This window comes from Vanessa atalanta, chromosome 25 (assembly GCF_905147765.1).
Source record: "Vanessa atalanta chromosome 25, ilVanAtal1.2, whole genome shotgun sequence".
Lineage (NCBI taxonomy): Eukaryota > Metazoa > Arthropoda > Insecta > Lepidoptera > Nymphalidae > Vanessa > Vanessa atalanta.
In genome coordinates this window covers 6987889-7009090 of record NC_061895.1, presented here as the reverse complement: position 1 = coordinate 7009090, position 21202 = coordinate 6987889, and the positions used below count along the sequence as shown (strand labels likewise).

Below are 21202 nucleotides of genomic sequence, written 5' to 3'. Positions count from 1 at the left end.
AGGGTTTCTGCTTAAATGATAAAAATTGTGTTGATAAGTCGAATTGCGTTCTCATCGAGTTATAAATAATGACAAATTTGTATACTATAATATTTCCTGCGCAATTTTCTAGGCTTTCGTAGATGAACATAATTTTCCCCTATCTCGATAGAGTAAATTTGTAGGATATTATTTAGATTTAAGATTATTATGAATTGATTTCATCCTATGAAATTAGATTTTTATAGACAGTTAAGACATTTTAACCGTCTTCAAAAACATCGTAAGGAAACCTGCATGTGCCTGGTTTCAACGAAATTCTGCCATATGTGTATTCCACCAACCCGCATTGGAGCAGCGTGGTGGATGCTCCAAACCTTTTCCTCAAAGGGAGAGGAGCTTAGCCTAGCAGTGGGAAATTTACAGGCTATTAATGTAAAAAATGTAATAGTTTTTAAAGTTTATTATTTATATATCTGTACGATTTGGTTGCGAAAAACTGGAATGCATATGCAAAATTGATCAACAAATTGCTTCTAGCTCTGCCAATCCACTGATAATTATGAAAAAATATTTTAAAACGAAGAATTTTTAATTATATTAAGCCATCTTGATATACTGGCTTGTTATATAAATAATAATAAATAAATAAATATTGGACAACATCACATACATTACTCTGATCCCAATGTAAGTAGCTAAAGCACTTGTGTTATGGAAATCAGAAGTAACGACGGTACCACAAACACCCAGACCCAAGACAACATAGAAAACTAATGAATTTTTTCTACATCGACTCGGCCGGGAATCGAACCCGGGACCTCGGAGTGGCGTACCCATGAAAACCGGTGTACACACTACTCGACCACGGAGCTCGTCTAATATATACAAGAAATAATTATATTTCAATTTGTGAAGACGGTTAAATTTAGATTTAGATCGTAATATATTTTGAATTATCGAATTATGTAAAAACAAATAGTAGCTTCTAGAATCATAACATAACCATAAGTTTACACACACTGACTCTTAAAAAATAATCTAACATAAAAGAAAAAGGTCTAAAGTCAACAGAGGAGAATAAATTAAAAGAGAATCAGCAACGGAAGGAGGTCATAAATAATAAAACCGAGTCGCTTCCACTGCAGCAAAGTACCCATAAAGTTACCGACCCAACATAAAGGGAAAACTCTATTAATAATTTATTTGACTTCATCTTCAGTTATTGTAAAACTCTATTAACTCTACAAAAGGGCTGATAATTTCAAAAAAGATTCCTTTAGAAACGAAAAAAAATTGTGAATAATTCTAAGACCTTTATAAGATACTCGTCTTATTTTAATTTGAGACTTTGGAGAAGGTTGGAATATAAAAGGATATTTTGATTCTGAACTAATGTCAGTTTGTGTGAACAAATAATCGCTTACATTGACTACTTAATACTATAGATCGTTTAGATCGTTCTTGCGCAGGACATCGACGGGGAGTGCGAGCTCGGGTGAGGCACCTGCGCCTTCCCCAAGCCCCTCCGGCACCAGCCACTCTGACAAGGACCAAGACCCACAGGTAATTCCATTCATACACAATCTAAATGATGTATTGAAAATCATATCGGATTTTTTTTTTCTATCTTTAATGCTGTAGTCAAAAGATCGTGTCTGTGTGTATTTCAAGGATCTAGTAACTTCCCAGTTTAAGGTTTGGAAGTATATAACTATATTACGAATTAGTAAGCAAACCTGAAAATGTCAAAAATCAGGCAATTCTGTTGATTCTTGCGAATGTAAAAATGTGTTCTAGTATCTACAGATCTGTAATTAATTCCTTACCTTAGTATTAAAATCTTACCTCTTAAATGAGACAATTATTAAAAAAAAGTTGCAAAAGGCACAATAAAAAACTTTCGCCAAGTCACGATACTTTTCCTACTGCAATATCTCTTATGTGCACAAGTATTGCCATAGCGGCAGTTCCACTCGGCAGGCTCATAATTGCGCAAGGTGCATACACTTGCTTTAAAACTCTGAACTGTATGTCATAGATTTAACTATGAGATTCTTATATAATATTTGCAATCTTCTTTATCTTCAACGATAACGGCTAGTAAAATAATCAGAGGCATTCAATCAATTTTAGCATCTCTATCGTGACCCTGCCCCTAAAAATGGTCCAATATTGATCATATTCTGTTACGAACATTTGAATGCATATGAATTGTTTCAGACCTTACTGCGGTGTCTCAGATTTTATTTCACTTAAGTAATAATTATTTAAACATCAATCGAATTGTGAATTCTACGTAAAAATATAATATTTATAATTTATATAATATTTTGTTACCTGTTCTCACGCCTTCATTAACGTCATTTATATTTTTCCCGTAGACTTCATCATACCAATGCTATTTTCTTATATAGATCCCAGACTATCTCTATGTCAAACAATACAATCGATTCAGTGGTATACCCATGATGAAATAACTAGACGACAGTCAAAGTTATAGGGATAGGAAAAGTATTGTGATACTGATTAACGTTACCATATTTTTGGGCACGTCAAGGCTACCTCATAAAAACCTGAAATAAAAAATTTACAATAAATAAGAGAGTACGTATAATTTATTAATATAGAAAAAAAGCAAAATATATTCAATTGATGATAATAACTCTTGAAGAAAGATGACGACGACCTAGATACGCTAAATGAAGAATCATATAATGACACTTAAATTGTACTTTCATTTTACGTAGGTGATGTCAACGATAACGTTCATTATACCAGTTCTGGTTTCGTTTTCTTAGGAGAAGATAGAAAAACTTGAAGAAGATAAGAAACGTCGGCTTCAACTATACGTTTTCGTGTCACGATGTATCGCCCACCCTTTCAATGCAAAGCAGCCTACAGACATGACAAGACGGCACACAAAGCTGACGCCACACCAGCTCGAAACCATACAAGCCAGGTTTCAGGTAAATTTTTTGTGACATTAAATACTATCATTTTTGTATATATGTTTAATTTTCTGGCTTCAAGTAGAATACGTACTTCGTAGATCGAATTTAATTAAAATTGTAGTGGTGATAGTTGCAAACTATACGAGTGCTCCAGGAACCACTTCAAGTGTTCCACATGATAACTCGACTAACAAACTAAGTACACAATGAAAGAAGATATTTTATTTATTTTTTGTTCGCTTACCTATATTATAAAATATATATCCATTGTGTCCCACGAATTAAATGTGGATAATCACTTCCCTCTACCATCATCAATAATTTCTGGGACTTTCAAATCAAATCAAATCAATTTATTCAAGTAAACCTCACAATGAAACTTTTTTTTCACTTTGTGTTGTTGATAACCAAAAATTATTCTAAAATAACTAACACATTTTTCTAGATAGTGACATTTTAAAAATGACAGGCTTTCCTGAAAGGAGAGACGCAGATTTTAGCAGATGAAGCGTTCCAGAACGCCGTGCAATCTTACTACGATGTTTTCCTCAAGTCGGAGAGGGTTGAACAAATGGTCAAGTCTGGAGCGTGTTCTCATCACGACTTTCGTGAAGTCTTCAGAAATAATATTGAGAAACGTGTCAGGTTTGATATATATCTTTACAGCTTGCCAACAAGGTTTAAAAATCCGAATGTTTTTGAGGAATGGGATTTTTTTCCGTTATTAAACAACTTGGCATATAGTTAATCTCTTTTAATTTATGAAGAAATTTTAATAAAAACGCTTCGTTTAGGATTACCTGTTGACAAACTACAACAGTACGCAAAATTTCAATGTTTTAGGTCACTTCTCATTTAGAGTAAGCATAAAATTGGTGCACGCTTCACTGGACTCTTTTGCTATTCAAACGAGGAACGTAAAACTGTTTCCAGCATTGCGAGAATTAATTAACATGCAGGCCTTTATGCGCTAAAAAAAATTTATTACATTTAAGTGACTATATCTCTACATGTTATAAAAAAGTATCCCCGTCACGTCTGCCTGCCTGAACGCGATAAACTCAAAAACCAACGAATGGATTTTCATAAGCCTTTCGCAAAATGGACAGAGTGATTCACGAGGAAGGTCTAGGTGTATAATTCTGGTATGCGCCGCGTAAACCAATATATGAGATACAAACATTTTATGTAGACTCTCATTCAACGCGTGAGAGCAAATTATTTTTACTTTAGAATTTAATAAAAATAAAAATTATAATATAATTTGATTTTTTAAATGTATATACATTGCAGAACATATGCAATATGTTCAAGAGTTATTAATTGGGTTCCGTATAATTAAGAATTATTTTAACACCCTATTCAAGTATAAAGTCAAATTTACAGGTCTTTGCCAGAAATCGATGGTCTCAGTAAAGAAACCGTTTTGACAACATGGCTCGCTAAGTTAGACTGTATCATGAAAGGAACCGGTAAGTTAAACGTGTAATTATTAACAATTTGTCTAAACGTACGTAAATACTATGAGATAAAAGAACTATAAGTAACGATGGAATAAAAACTTAATGTGGATTCAATTTAAGTTTATATAAACAGCAACTAGTACTAAGCATTGCTCTTTGACGATAGATTATCTGATGAGCGGGCTGTACCTACCCAGACGGGCTTACACATAGCCGGATCACCAACACATCAGAAATACACATACATACGATTATATATAAAAACAATGTCTACAGTTGGCTCTACCTAAAAATGTCTATGGCTTAAATTAATATTCACAATTATAGGAATCAAACCGATTTTAAACACCAATAAATGTTACCCCTTTAGGGTTCATTTTTCAGAATTTGTTCCTTAGTGGGTAGATGTCTTATAATGTTTTAAGATGTAAATTATTGTTTTGTAAATGTATTTGTTTCTATCTGCAAAATTATTTTAATTGAATAAGCTGCTAGTTTAATTAACACAACTGGCATACGCTCTAAAATTCGACTATACACTATAATTTTTAGTGAATCTCAGATAATTTAACGAAACAAACAAATTGTCTCCCCGTGTTTACTTTAAACGCTGAGCTTGCAAAGAATTTTTAATTTAAATGAACCACTTGGAAAACTCAGTACTGTAGCAATTGAAGCCGCTCTTAAATATGTAGAATTAAGAATGAATAGAAACGGATTTATAATTTATTTTTTTATGAGTACTAATTATTTTATTCTTGATTTGAGAAATTACTTATAGTTCTAGTATCTTCTAGAATTCTAGAAGCGTGAAACAATGAGCATGTCGCAATGTGTGCTAAGCATCGATTGGAGCAAACGCTTTAGTCTGCAACAAGCCTCTGAATGCGTGTGAATATTTAAGTTTATCTTAATATTTTCAGCTCTCTCATCTTAATAAGATCTATAAAAATATAACTAGAAATTTAAATAAGATATACAATAACAAAAAAAAAACTTTGAAAAAATTTAGGTACTAATTATTTTGCTAACCGTATCAAAATTGAATTTTATTTTAAATTATTTATTGGTGATTTCGGTGGAGTTTAACAGGTATAAGGAATAAATATTTAAGATAATTTAGTATGATTGACAGCAACCTGTGTATCACTTATCATCGTATCTTTTGTGTAACTCATTTTGTGTGTGCCTGACTTGTATTAATGTAATTCAACCCTGACCGTAAAAACTCGCTGAGACATTTTGCTGTTCTACGAATAGTAAAAACGATACTGTAAGGAATTTGACAAAGTTGCATTTGTTGTGACCATAAAATGTCTGTGTAACTATGTCACAATGTCGGACCCAATAATAAAAAAGTTATAAAATTCGAAGGATAAAGAGTATAATTTGAAAGAAGTAACTACTTACTATGTTGCCGTCCCTTTCTGATGTTTGGAATTAAAAAGGATTGCTATCTTTCGTTTTGTTCTATTCGTTTTATAAAAAGTTTACACCGTTGACATTTTACTATGGTTTTGATTGCCGTTTATCGCCTTCTAGTCCTCAGCGAGTTTTTACAGTCATATAAAAACCTAATAACGAATAATGCAACATTTGAAGATAAAAATTAAAAAAATATATTTTACGATAATCTATATTATCTGTCAAATGATGTATAAATCATTTATATAAATATATTAATGATTATGTTACTTTAAAAAATATATATTCCATTAGTTTAAAGAAAAAAAATTTTAAAAACATAGTCATTAAAAACAATTAATTAAAATTCCAAACAATAAGTTTGTCCTTATTAAAAATATTATTTTAAAAGTTGTGGCTGCAATACGCTCAGTCCTCTTTCGATCTAAATACGCTTTATTTAAATATACCCTTACAAGCATTTTAAAACGTATTTTTGAACTAAATTTTTATGTTTTTTACCTAAAAACTCCGTCATTTATGAACAGATTGAAAATATTATGTTTTGTTTCGGAATACTTCTCTCATGGTACTTAATAACGAGATTTAGACTTTACATACTTTTATATCACAAATAATTAAATATTGTAAACATAAACAAGAGTTGAAAAAAAAAGCCGTTATATGTGTTAAGTTCTATTCCTTGCAGTCTTGTCTATTATTCGCTCATATGGCTGGCAATGTCATTGGCATTGAATTTGGCAATAAATATTTACAATTGTTGTTTAAAGTAATTTTGCGATAAAACTTACCGTTTTTCTGAAAATCGCGAAAATCCAATTTTTTTCGGGATTTTCGACCTCTGATCTCAAATAAAAAAAAAAAACTAGATACCGGAATGATTAGGAACTTCTGAATATAATTTTTAATTATGTTTTGAACAAGTGACAGCATTTTTAACTTGTTGTAAACTTCGTGGGTATTTCGTTACTATTCTCTTATGTTTTGTTCTATGTATCATGAAATAAATTAAGGATTGCTTTTAATAATTTAATTCTGTCATAAGAAAAAAAATGGGGTTAAAACCAATTGTATTGCTGTCATTGCTAATTTCTAATACTGGTATAATTCAATTCGCCGACAAAAGCTTACCTTTTAAATCTTTGTGATAATAGATATAACTTGTTGTTTGGAATTGATAAAAGTCAGCAAAAAACAAAATTATGTTTCGTTGATTCGTATATTAACTGTTTTTTTTTTTTAATTTAAGACAAATGAGATTGTGTTTTAGTCTCCAGTCAATATAAAATATACAATTAACTTAATTAAAAAAAAACTGTTTTAAAATGTAGATAAAACATAATAATCACGTAACTATCAAACGCTGTATTAGTTCGGGACTTACTACATTATATTTTAATAAAAATCACGACTGAATTCTAAATTCGAATTCCGTTTTTTGCTGACTCACTTGTGAATGTTAATCATTTGATGTGTATAAAAAACTGTGTGGCTTGCATCTGTCTCACGTCTGTGTTTCTGTCCCGTTCACACCTCCCAGGAATAACAGGTACAGCTGGAGAATGGTTCATTTTCCTCTTTACTACGATTTCAGCTTCTGTTATGTGTCATTGCTTGTTTTGTTGTTATCGTTGTTGTAGATGCATATTTATATCAATAACGATGTTGTCGGGTACAAGGCTTTAATTTTAAAGCAATTTTGTTAAATACAAACACTTCATAAAGTCATCTTTAACACTGTACATTGTACCAACACTACCTCGATACAGGTTATTTTATCGATATATTTCATATTAAATATCTGCTTTTTTATAACAAGACGCTTGTAGTAGATTATTACTTCAAATAATAAAAACCTCTGTTCTTTTATCAGTAACTTGGTAATTAACATTTTTAATCAACTTTAATAATTATTTGCTTAAACATTTACTTCACATTATTGACTTATCACTTTTGTTAACGATTTTGAAATCAAACACAATACTTCACTTTTATTAATAACAGTAAATATGTCCAATAAACTTGATGCAGAAAAATTTAAAACTAATTTTAATATTGACTAAAACTAAATGACATGTGAGATATAAAGAAAAATAATGAAGACTATGATTTTAATGCAACATTTATCTCAAAAGGTATACCAGGTGATGACGATTCGAAGAGACCGTCGCGTGCGCAACAACAAAGTCTTAACGCTGAATGTATACTGAGCAAGGAGCAACTGTACGACATGTTTCAACAGATCTTGGGGGTCAAGAAATTTGAACATCAATTATTATTCAACGCTCTCTTAGTAAGTACCACTGTTTGTTCATTAGTGTCTTCCTTTTCTTAGGTCTTTCACTGAAATTTGTAAAGTAATTATTCTTTAATTTCCATTATTTTTGTATATAAATTGGCAGTAGTTAATTAAGTTTTTCTGACGTATGTTTAATTTATTTCCTTCTTCAGAGATTTTATCCACAAGTAGCACACTTTGGAGTTACTTTGTGTGAGTAATTAAAACTAATTATTTTCAAGGAAAGCCTTCGTGAAAGCTCACTTGAATTTTTTAATATTAAATTCTTTAGACGTAATAAATTTATAGTGGCGTTACCTGACCTTGAAAGTCTTATTAGTTGAGTTTTTCTCGTTGGTACATTTTTTTTCCATTGTTTGTATAAAGAAAGGAAACAGCTTAACTGTATATTACCTTTCTAGAACTTAAACAGCTGTTGAAGAAAATGCGAACTGGAAATTATATCGCTGTATTAAAGATAATGGTCTGGAAAGTTTCGAACAACAAATAAAAGTTTTATTTGAAACGAATGTTCTCGTTAATAGTTCTTCTATATTCTTTCGACGCAAAACTTTGTTTTAAGTTATTTGTCTTCATTTTATATAAACGTTTTTTATTTGTAGGTGAAATTTCAATTAAACATCTAAGGTTTTAGTTTATGAAGTACATATATTGTTCTATTTATTATTCAATTTTATCTTTGTGTTCGTAAATCCGTCCGAGATGGCCCAGTGGTTAGAACGCGTGCATCTTAACCGATGATTTTGGATTCAAACCCATGCATCCACCACTGAATTTTCATGTGCATAATTTGTGTTTATAATTCATCTCGTGCTCGGCGGTGAAGGAAAACATCGTGAGGAAACCTGCATGTGTCTAATTTCAACGAAATCTGCCACATGCGTATTCCGCCAACCCGCATTGGAGCATGTGGTGGAATATGCTTCAAACCTTCTCCTCAAAGGGAGAGGAGGCCTTTAGCCCATCAGTGGGAAATTTACAGGCTGCCAATGCAAAAAAAAATGCAATGCAATGCAATTCCTCCTCGTAAATCATATCACTATAGTGTCTTATTTTAATTATGGATACCAAGTATAATAATCCAGTATAGATAGTCATATGCAATATTATATCATACTGAAATTAAAACTATCAAGTAAATCTACATGTTTGATGGATTAAGCTCCGAAACGTCGCAATACAATGGAATGCCTTATGAAATTTAAAATAAATTATTAATTTTAATGAATACTCTCATCTAATTCAGTTGGATTCGGCCGATGAACAAGCTGCTGCGATAAGAAGAGAACTGGATGGAAGAATGCAAAAAGTTAATGAAATGGAGAAGGTAAATGATGCAACAGAGATTGAAAAAAAAACGAAAGTCAACTGATTTGTATTTATTTTTTTTAATTTAATTCTATTCAATCAATAATAATAAAAACAGAGGCTACAAATATTAAGTAACAGAACAAAATTTATCTGGAAGTGATCGCTGTTTTTGCAAACATATATATGTATATATATTTATATAAGTTTGGTTTTGAGTATTGGTGCAGTAAAGTATAAATAAATTTCAATGTTTCTACAAAATTGTTTTGTTTTTGTGCTAAGGTTAACGATTTCCATAGAACCGCAAGTTGATGCCCAAGTTCGTGCTGAAGGAGATGGAATCACTCTACATCGAGGAACTGAAGTCATCCATCAATCTGTTGATGGCGAACCTGGAGTCGCTGCCCGTCTCGAAGGGCGGCGCAGACTCCAAATATGGTCTCCATAAGATCAAGCGGTATAATCACAGGTCAGTGTTGGAAATAAACTCTAGAACTTATTATAATACAGTTATTTTAAGATAATTTAAGAAAACAAATATAAAAGAGTTGGTTAAAAAACTTAAAATACGTAACTGAAAAAGGAGAAACAGTAAATTTTCAACAACATCGCTGATATTTATCTCATTATACACATAAATTACATGAAAATATTAGGAAATTGTTCTCCAAAACTTACTAGACATTTTATTTATGTAACAAATACTTTATATTAAAACTAAGTTTAAACAGTTTCAGTCCAAAGTATTGCCTTTGTAACGTGATCAAATCATCAATGTACAACCAAATATCTCATGAAATATCGATGAATAAATATTCAAATCAATTTAACCGACTAAATTGATGATCTGTTTACGTAAAGACTATGTTCTCTACCTACTTTTCTTCTTGTTCATTCCTATTTTGATTTTTTCTGTCCCTGGCACATAACCGGACGGTATAAAGGAAGTACAAGTAATGATTCCATCATATAATTATCCGCACGTGTCTTGTGTAGGAACCCAACACCTGCCTGACACCAACAATTTTGACAATATTTCAATTGTCATTGATTAAACCACTGTAGACATAGCTCATATAGACAGTAGACATAGTTTTGACTCAACTAATGAAGATACAAATATACATTATAAATTCAAACAAAATTACACAAACAAAATAAGATTAGATGACGAGAACCGTGACGATTATACAAATAATACAGACAGTAGAAGCATTCGAAAATAATTGGTTAAACAATAAGGCTACTACACTCTTGTTTCTTCATCAGTTTAGATTAATTAAATAACAATTTCAATAACACTTGGTAACACAGCATGTGGTCCGACAAAAGGTTTTTATGAACGATAATAACAAAAAGCTTCTAACACGTCAGTACGGTTAAATGGCTTACAAAAATAAATATTTTGAGTCCGTAGTGATGAGCGCTAGTCGATAATTTAAATAATAAATAGCTTATACATAGTGTAACAATAGTGAGAATTGTAGATGCGTTTCGAAAAATTCGCAAATATACATTTATCTTAAAATCAGGCTTTCGAATGAGGAGAAGATGAAGTCACAGCTTTTAATTTTTCATATTTTTTTCTTAATCTTGTAAATGAACAAATAACATTTTAGGTAGGAGTAATGGAATTTAAAACGCTTAATGCTTTAAGCGCTTCGCTTCCACTTAAACATATTTTAATATATTTTTCTTCTCCCTCACCCTTACATATCCCATATAACGCCTCTTTAGATTTATATATATTATGTGTGTGCAAAAAAACTATTTAACATTTCCCATTTGTTATGCTTAATCATTCTTGGTCTCGGTGATGGTTCCCTTGTTTGCCACCTCTCGTCCCTTGGGCCTGTGAATGTTTATTTATTTAAATGTATCTATAAACTCGCTTTGGACACGCAATTTTTTTGTACTACAACTTAATCTATGTTATATTTCTATTCAACTTTAATGATTTTCTTATTATTATTGTTATTGCAAAATATTTTTTGATTATGTAATCAATATACAATTCAACTTCACTGACAAATTTATATTTTTGTCAATATTAAAATGTTCTATGAGATTTTCTATAATTGTCCAAATTTTCTAATTAAATTGATGGATTGGTGGTGGGTCATGAATATAGATCAAATGCTGGACCAGATCCGAGTCCAAGGTTGAGTAAGCAGCTATGTTTCAGATCGCAAGGGTCTCTAGCGAACAAGTTGACTGGTGAATCAGATGGGGGCGATGTTGACACACAGCTGACAAAAATGGATGTGGTTCTTACATTCCAGATAGAGGTAATGGTGATGACTAAAATGATAACGTTGATATTATCTTCGATGTTAGAAATGACAAAGTATTAAGTAATAGAAATATTGATATTCTAATCAATTATGCGATCTTTACTAGGGAGTGTCCATAATATCATAAAAAAATGTGTTAACTAGTATTTCCACGTACTCTGCAAAATTTTAGGTGGTTGTTATGGAAGTCAAGGGATTAAAATCCTTAGCTCCTAACAGAATAGTCTACTGCACCATGGAAGTTGAAGGGGGCGACAAGCTTCAAACCGATCAGGCTGAAGCATCTAAACCTATGTACGTATTTGAAACAACTGAATGAAATTTAAGTGAGTTTAAATTAAAAAATGATTCAAAGCTAAGCCCAATGCTTGTAAGCCAGGGCGATCAGCTATTAAAAACTTTCTATTATTTGCTTTACGCATATGATTGTGGATATATAATATCTTTGAGAAAAAAAAATATAATTAAAGTAATAGTATAAAATGGAATTCTTCTGAAACTCTCACAAAATTATTGAAATAATTAGGTGGGACACACAAGGGGATTTTAGCACTACTCAGCCATTACCAGCAGTTAAAGTGAAGCTGTATACAGAAAATCCTGGAGTTCTTGCCCTTGAAGATAAAGAACTGGGCAAAGTGGTCCTTCGACCTACACCCTTATCCAGCAAGGTATACTTATATTATAGCTTATTAGATAATATATCAAGTAAAGTAGGTTATGCAGCTACTAATGAAAATGATTCAAGATTACATCATCGCCACATTCACATCTAATTTATTTAAGGCCTATAAGCCTTTAAAGCTGTAGATACTGAGTTTTTAGGTCCAAAACGGGCTGGTAAAAGAGTATATTAATTTTTCCATCTAGATTTTTTTTGTGTTTAATTTCATTCCAGATTTAATAAGTTAGAAATTTAACACTGATGTGCCTCGAAAAGATAGGTGCTAATATTTGAAATTGGGTGCCGTAAGCGAAATTTGTTGACCAGGATATTATTTTTTATAACAATTTTAGTACATAATTAATTGAAAATTTCTGACTAATGTATTTACAAAATAAGCTTTCAAACAGGCCCCAGAATGGCACCGTATGACAGTACCAAAGAACTTACCGGATCAAGATCTCAGAATCAAAATTGCTTGTCGGATGGACAAGCCGCTGAACATGAAACACTGCGGGTAAGGGAATATATATTTAATTGTTCACCCAATATTATAATACAAACATATTTATATATAATATAATATATCCTAGAGGAAGGTTAAGGTCATAAATAATTATTATATATATCGCAAAGGAACTTTTTACTGAGATTTTACAAAGTGTAACAACTCTCCTCATGCTTCGCGCATAAAAAGGGACGGAAGTGTGTAACGGGAATTTGTGGAATCGAACGCAATTTGATTTGACCTATGAGTTCCAACCCAACCAATTATCAAATAATTAAAACTATACAACATTTTAGCTCAATCGGATGAAAAGGTTTCGTAACGCATTCGAAACAATCAAAGAAACGTAATTTATTATATAAAGTTTTTTTAACGCTAGTTTATATATTGTTATAGTATTGCTTCAAGTATATATTTATAAGTATTTCTTCATATAAAGCTACCTCCACGTGATCGGCAAGAATGTGTGGCGCAAATGGAAACGACGGTACATGGTTCTAGTACAAGTGAGCCAATATACTTTTGCTCTCTGCTCCTATAAGGACAAAAAGTCTGAGCCTGCTGAGATGATGCAACTCGATGGTTTCACTGTGGATTATATTGAATTGGCGAGCGGTAAGTTCATATTAATCTCTAATAAATTAAAACAAAACCTATATTTTGTGCCTATACGAAGCAATTTTGAGACAAGAGATATTAGAAGTCTGATCGGTTTAGACTTAATATTGAACATATAACATCTCAACCGACCACATTAACAATCAGCAGTCAAAGGTGTTAAATGTTATAAAAATCTTTGACTACGTAAAGGTAAAATTTTTTTTTTAAATAGACTAGTACTGATCGCCATCACTCCGGAATTGCCTTGGAATCAAGGATCAAAGTAATTTCAACCATATCGTACTTTAACATCAAAAACAAAACATTATATAAACAAGTAGGTGAAATAGGAGAATTATTTTTAAATTTAAGCCTTTCATATCGTTCTATAATAAAATCTTGATCAATCTAAATAAAAAAAACTATGCTTGCTTGTATAGTTAACGGGCTTATCTCGAAAACTACAAGTCCGATTTGGAAAATGCGTAACTTGTTTATTGAAAAGGTTACACGATTTACTACACGCTATAACCATAAAGTTTGGAGCAGTAGTCGTAAACGACGACAAATCTGGCAAAATGTAATGTCATTAAGTTAGGACTTGACTTAAGACACGTGGTTATATACTCATCGTTATGTTATGAAATCACTTCACTCATGAAGGCGTAATCTGTGCTGGCTTTGTGCAAGCCCGTCTGGGTAGGTACCACCCACTCATCAGATATTCTACCGTCTAATAACAGTACTCTGTATTGTTGTGTTCCGGTTAGAAAGGTGAGTGAGCCAATGTAATTACAGGCACAAGGGACATTACATCTTATTTCCCGGGGTTGGTGGCGCATAGGTGATGTAAGGAATGGTTAATATTTCTTACAGCGCCTTTGTCTATGGGCGGTGGTGACCACTTACCATCAGGTGGCCCATATGCTCGTCCGTCCACCAATGCCATAAAAAAAAGTCTATAACAAACACATAAAACTTAAAATCAAACAAACATGATATTATCATCTATTTTGTATTTTATTGCTGTCCGTACTCTTACGTTTACTCTTGTCTTAAATTTCTGGAGTCCATAAATTACAGAAATGTTAACGTTCAAAAGGTCAACACGACCGAAATAGTTGTAGAAGCTAAAAGCTTCCACATTCAGCGATTAACAAATGTGTAGTGATCACGGAAACTCTAGGTTTGATTGTTATTGCTTTTGTATTTTATTATTATATTTAACAACGCCATTTTGTAATAAATATTAAGTTTCTTTTTTTTTACAGCCCAGTTGATGGTCGGACAAGGTATGTTATTAAAAGTTGTAAAAAATCATTCGACCCTTATAAAATTTTAGATTCAATCTAAGTGATGAAATGAATCTATTTCAAAAATATATGCGAAGAGAATTTTGCTCATAGTAAAAAGTTATTTAGATAAGACTTATTTCTAGTAATGAATGTAGTTTGAAGCAGTTTCAAAGAAAATTTAAATTTCCGATTAATACTACAATAGAAATGAATTTAATAAAACTCAACTTCTTCGCTAAGTTTTACTTTATTCGCATTTAAATTTAAATTATACGTTCACAATACCTGTTTTAATAATATTTTTCGTCCAACTTTTAAACATTTGGACGTAAATAGAGTGCTTATTACTAAACACATGAACTGTGATATCACGTGCGCAAGTTTATTACCGATAATAATGGGTACCGAAATTTTCATAGTCGCGGCCTTTGAATAAGAGGACTTTAGATAAAATATATTAAAACTCATCGATGACATTTTAAATAAATTTGAATTATTTTTTGGAAATATAAAGGAAATTATTCTCAGAACTGGAGGGAGCGAAATATTTCATGAACGCCGTGAGAGATGGGGAGTCGGTGCTGATGGGTGTGGGTGATGAAAACGAATGCCATTTGTGGGTGATGGCTTTGTACCGTGCCACGGGTCAGAGTCACAAGCCAACGCCGCCCACTACTTCTGATACTCATATTAAGATTATGGGAGGTGAGTAATAGTTCATAAAATGATTAGTCAGATTGTATTTTAAATGTTGAAAAAGAGTAACTACTGAGTAAATTTTAATTTTGATTTTTACAATCTAGCATTTTAGGGTCTGCATCTTTCTATGTCGTAGTTAAGTCACAGGGTAATTTGGAACATATTTATCCCTGCCCAGTACCGGTAATGTGAATATATATATAATGAGTTCTTTTACACCGATATTTTGTGATTGCATCGCGTCAATTATTACATAGCGAGATCAAGATAGACATTATTTATTTATTTAAATTCTTTATTGACCACTACAAAGTAAATGGGACAAAAGGCGGACTTAATGCCTGAAGGCATTCTCTGCCAGCCAACCTTTAGGTCAAAAAGAAAACCATGAAGGCGGTAATTAATAATAAATTAACAATATATACATAGATATTGCACATAGTGTTTTTATTATTTATTACAATTAAAAGAAAATGGGTACCTTTTCTCTAATAATTATCATAAAATGACTCACGATGATTCTACTGTAGAAGTAAAATGTTTTAAAGATTTACTTACATATATTCGTTATGTACCTATTTAAAAATGGAATTTAATTTTTGATTAGATGCAGATAAAGCGCGAAAACATGGAATGGAGGATTACATCCAAGCTGATCCGTGTCAGTTCGATCATCACCAACTTTTCACTACACTGCAGTCACTGACGCTGAAGTATCGTCTACAGGACCCTTACTGTTCCTTGGTAAACTATTGATTATTTTGTCTAGCTATTGTTCCAACTCTTGCGACCAAGATAGATAAACTACCAACTATTATTATTTATTATACTTTCAGGGTTGGTTTTCGCCTGGTCAAGTTTTTGTATTAGACGAATACTGCGCAAGATATGGAGTAAGAGGATGCTACCGTCATCTCTGCTACTTATCCGATTTGCTGGATGTGGCTGATAGTGGACAGCAAACTGTGGACCCTACACTCATGCATTACTCTTTCGCCTTCTGTGCTAGCCATGTGCACGGAAATAGGTACGTTTTCGATACCGTATACTTTATGAAATCTTAATACGAATAAATTTAAAAGTTAATTTGGCAATATCCTCTTTTATGGTACATTGAAGAATTACCTAATTTATCTTTTACCCAAATTTTATACCACGATTCTTGTGATATTAGTACCTGCACGTCTCTGAGAACGATACCATCTGTAGCTCTTTCTATTATCTCCAATAGCAATGATTTGCGCGAGAGTACCCTCACTTAAATAGTAAAATCCTGTAGCCATAAACTAGTCGATTGTTTGTCTTGTATATATAATTAATATTATGGAACTTTATATATCTTCTATTGTCTATACTCCCGTCTATAGTCGATGTTCGCCTTTATACCTAACTTTCTATGCATACTAACAATCTGTTTTCGGAGTTGTGGAGTTCGCAATATTTAAAAAACTTCAACTTGTACAAATCTTTTTCTACTGTTTTTTTTTTACTAAAATAGTGCAAGGATTATGAATTAGTTGATATTAAGAGTAAATTGATATATCTGGACATTTTCATATATTCAAAAATAAGTAAAAAATATTAAATATTGCGGGCTCCGATCCCCATTTCCTGCTTCCACCCTACTAGAGTAAGTTACCAACCCTTTCACAGTACTGCCACGTTGCCTGGCAGGCCAGATGGAGTTGGCAGCATTACAGTACTAGAGAAGGAGAAGTTTGCTGAGATTAAAGAACGTCTCAAGACTCTGTTGCAGCATCAGATTACAAACTTCAGATACGCATTCCCGTTCGGACGACCTGAAGGCGCATTAAAGGTGACTTTTAGTGTTTTAGATTAATTATTAACTCTACTCATCGTATACCACCAATATTTAGTGTCGATGTGTTCCAATTTGAAGGTTAAGTGAGCCATCACTAGAGGTATAAGGGACATAACATCTCAGTTCCCAAGGTTGATGGCGCATTAGCGATGTAAGGCATGGCTAATTTTACAGCGCGAATGTCTATGCACAGTGCTGACTGTAGTGAAAAGTAACTTTAACATGGGAATTCATCTCCTCACATAACACAATAACATCGAGAGTCCAAATAATAATAATATGCGCATGATGTATGATTGCGGTTTTAAGCCCGGGCAAGCTTCGCTGAGTTTTCGTGTGCTTCAATTTGTATATTACACCTCATGTTCAGAGGTTAAGGGAAACATCGTAAATAAATCTGTATTTATTTGATAACATTTCACCAATAACCCGAAAAGGAGTAGGATAGAAGCAAAACTTCTCCCGAAGAGAGAGACCTTTACAGGCTGTTCCTTTTTCACCTTATTCTACTTTGTCATATGTTAGGATAATGGCATGGGATGCTCTTTAAATGCGGCAAAGAGCCAAGTTTTCATAGATTTTTCCTAATCACTATATTATTAAACTGATTGTTCAAAAATCAATCCAATAATTTCAGGCGACCCTCTCGCTCCTAGAGCGGGTTATGATGAAGGACGTAGTGACTCCTGTGGCTCCTGAAGATGTCCGTACCATGATTCAGACGAGCTTGGAGAATGCAGCTCTCCTCAACTACACCACCTTAAGCCAGAAAGCAAACATCGAGGGTAAGTATGGTACTAAAAATTAAGCGATAGGATATTTATAAAAAACCATGCATGTGTGAAATTTTATTAAATTAGAGCTATAAAAGGAAACTTTATTTACATAATATTAATAAGTTTTATTACTCAAACTGTTCACTTTAAGTAAAATCGAGCTATTTTTCTATAAAAACACAGACTTTAAAAATTATCAAAATCAAAAAAACAAATGAAACACATGACAAATGTTACATATTTCATATTTATGAAATATTCTGTTTATTGCAATTTTTAACACACAAAATAACATTATAGGGAAATATTAGTATCATTTTTATACACAAATATTTTAAAATAATAATTTACTAACACTAGCAAAAATGAAGATACATTACTTAACTTACGTATCTCGTAGATGTTGACACTTCAGATCGCCACCAAAAGAGACCGGTAAAATACTTACAAGGGGTATTTATACAAAAATTAAGTGTCAAAGTTGTCATATTACGTTTTTTAATTATGTTATTAAAAACTTTTTATCTTAAATAAATTATTAGCATTAGCAGCCCGTAAATGTCCCACTGCTGGGATAATGGCCTCCTCTCCTTTGAGGAGAAGGTTTGGAGCATATTCCACCACGCTGCTCCAATGCGGGTTGGCGGAATACACATGTGGCAGAATTTCGTTGAAATTAGACACATGCAGGTTTCCTCACGATGTTTTCCTTCACCGCCGAGCACGAGATGAATTATAAACACAAATTAAGCACATGAAAATTCAGTGGTGCCTGCCTGGGTTTGAACCCGAAATCATCGGTTAAGATGCACGCGTTCAAACCACTGGGCCATCTCGGCTCAGCCGAGATGGCCCAGTGGTGTCTAATTTCAACGAAATTCAGCCACATGTGTATTCCGCCAACCCGCATTGGAGCAGCGTGGTGGAATATGCTCCAAACCTTCTCCTCAAAGGGAGAGGAGGCCTTTATCCCAGCAGTGGGACATTTACGGGCTGCTAATGCATTCATTAGCTCAAAGGTTCTAATTATTCTTAAATAAATACTACACTGAAAAATAATATAATTTTAATAATATTAAGTCACAATAATTAATTATATTGATAATTTTATACAACTATCTATCACATGCATGCTATGTTCTTCTTTGCTAACGAAAATCTAAATTCATCATTTCACTTTCATTTTTGTCGGTTTTCTTAAATTATAATTTTTTTCGAGTGTCCCGTGAAGACAACAATGATTTTAATAATCTTTTGTCGTGATGAAAAATCACTGACCTGGAAGCGAAAACAATCTACCTAACCTATTAAGGAACCGACGTAAGAAATTCGGAGACTTTTTGCTAGAGAATCAAAGTCCAATAGAATCAATGATGTTAAATTTGTTTCATGGATTGAGATTGGATTCATTGGATTGAGAGTGTTCAACGTTGTACTTCTGTTTCTTCAAATTTTGTTAAATATTTTAGTACATATTCTTACAAATCTCGCATTTTATTAACAACTTTAATTAGAAGCTCCCGGAAAATAATATGATAACTACAAGTACGAAAAGGGGTTAAAGGAAATGTTTCTTCAGAGCATATACAAGATTTTCTTTTTACAGAGGATCTTCGTGGCGAAACAATGGTGACACCAGCGAAGAAACTGGAAGATCTCATTCATCTTGCTGAAATCTGCGTTGATTTGCTCCAGCAGAATGAAGAGCATTACGCGGAGGTAATATTATTTTTAATTGGGAATGAATCCATTAAAAGTTGTTTGATTAAGAGATAAGCTGACTTTGACGATATTAGTGCAAATTGCAAACTATGAAATAAAAGTTGAGGAAGATAATATTTTATTAGAATATTATAATTACAAATAAATTATGGAGATCTATTTATAAGCGAGAAATGATGCTTAGAAAGATATTAAGTTAAATTAATTTATATTTCGAAATAAAATTTAACAAAAAAACATAAAATTTAAAGAAAAAGAGAAATGAAAGGATTTATTAAGATTTAATAAATTAAATCGTTGATCAAACAACTAAGAAGTGCAATTAAACGAATATTAATTCGATTCGATTTACATTGGTAACACGATTGAAGTTAATTTTGAGTCGTTCAATTACACTTCGTAAATATAGAAATGTGTTGTGTGTTTAATGTTGTTTCAAAGGATAAGACTTTTTAAACTTTAAAATACTTTTTCCTCGACGACTGAAAGGTCATTGAACTTACTTTTGATGAATTTTAATCGATTTTATCGGTATTTAAAATGATCTGGAAATGTAGATTATTTTAAAAAGTGTTATCCGCTTTCAGTGTTTGCTGTACTTAGCACCCTGTTCTCCTGTCGCTATTAGTGTGGGGAATGATGAGGCATTATATGTATTTTTCTTTAGAGCTGAAAATATGCATACAACTAAAAACAATTGAGCGTACTCACGGTCTGTTAAGACTACAATTATAGCTAATTTACATCGGCTGTATATATTGTTGTACTTGTACGTTTGTGGAATGTGATGATGTTGGCACAAGGGACGTAACATCTTAGTCCCCAAGGTTGGTGAAGCATTGGTGGTGTAAAGGATGGTTATTATTTCTTACAGCGCCAATGTCTTTGTGTTGTAATGGCCATTTAACACCGAGAGGTCCATTTGCAATTCTGCCTTCGTATTTCGAATAAAAAATCCACTAGTAGGTATTAGTACTATAATGTACATTGGAAATAGATGACTTATTCTGTATAAATATTTAATTATATATGTTTCTGAACCTTTAAAGAATCGGTCATTACTATTAAAAATACCTGTATTTTCAGCTCTATCGTGCACTACGATATTTTAATTAAATTATTATTGATTGATAGGATCAATTGGTTTAAATTGTTCTACGTAGTGTATTTATTCGGTAGACTTGCCTTATGAATTAAATATATAATTTTTAATTATATAAAAATATGGCTACGTCTATCGACCCCCAACTATAGATATAATTATAATATTAATTTATATATTTTATGTCGCTTTAACTACAAGAGAATTTCGATGGGATTACCAAACTAAAAGACACGGCAGTGGGTAAGGCCAAGTTCGTGAACAATTACCTTAAATTTGTTTTTTTTTT

At 32.3% G+C, this 21202-nt stretch overlaps 1 protein-coding gene across 9 annotated transcripts in view; it reads left to right on the top strand.

Moving 5' to 3' along the window:
- Nucleotides 1–21202, top strand: part of LOC125073796 (calcium-dependent secretion activator) — a 66476-nt gene that overhangs the window by 34186 nt on the left and 11088 nt on the right. For 3 of the 9 annotated variants that reach the window (XM_047684840.1, XM_047684843.1, XM_047684838.1), the window contains exons 5-24: nt 1437–1545; nt 2781–2948; nt 3403–3578; nt 4320–4405; nt 7362–7370; nt 7957–8114; nt 9367–9447; nt 9731–9900; nt 11563–11719; nt 11898–12019; nt 12252–12396; nt 12800–12906; nt 13337–13512; nt 14769–14789; nt 15321–15497; nt 16099–16235; nt 16328–16518; nt 17145–17307; nt 17951–18098; nt 19696–19808. In XM_047684840.1, coding sequence (XP_047540796.1) covers nt 1437–1545; nt 2781–2948; nt 3403–3578; nt 4320–4405; nt 7362–7370; nt 7957–8114; nt 9367–9447; nt 9731–9900; nt 11563–11719; nt 11898–12019; nt 12252–12396; nt 12800–12906; nt 13337–13512; nt 14769–14789; nt 15321–15497; nt 16099–16235; nt 16328–16518; nt 17145–17307; nt 17951–18098; nt 19696–19808 — 2614 coding nt within the window. Of the gene's footprint in view, nt 1–1436; nt 1546–2780; nt 2949–3402; nt 3579–4319; nt 4406–7361; nt 7371–7956; nt 8115–9366; nt 9448–9730; nt 9901–10375; nt 10385–11562; nt 11720–11897; nt 12020–12251; nt 12397–12799; nt 12907–13336; nt 13513–14768; nt 14790–15320; nt 15498–16098; nt 16236–16327; nt 16519–17144; nt 17308–17950; nt 18099–19695; nt 19809–21202 lie in introns of all 9 variants that reach the window. The other 6 variants (XM_047684844.1, XM_047684841.1, XM_047684846.1 and 3 more) reach the window with 6 other exon arrangements.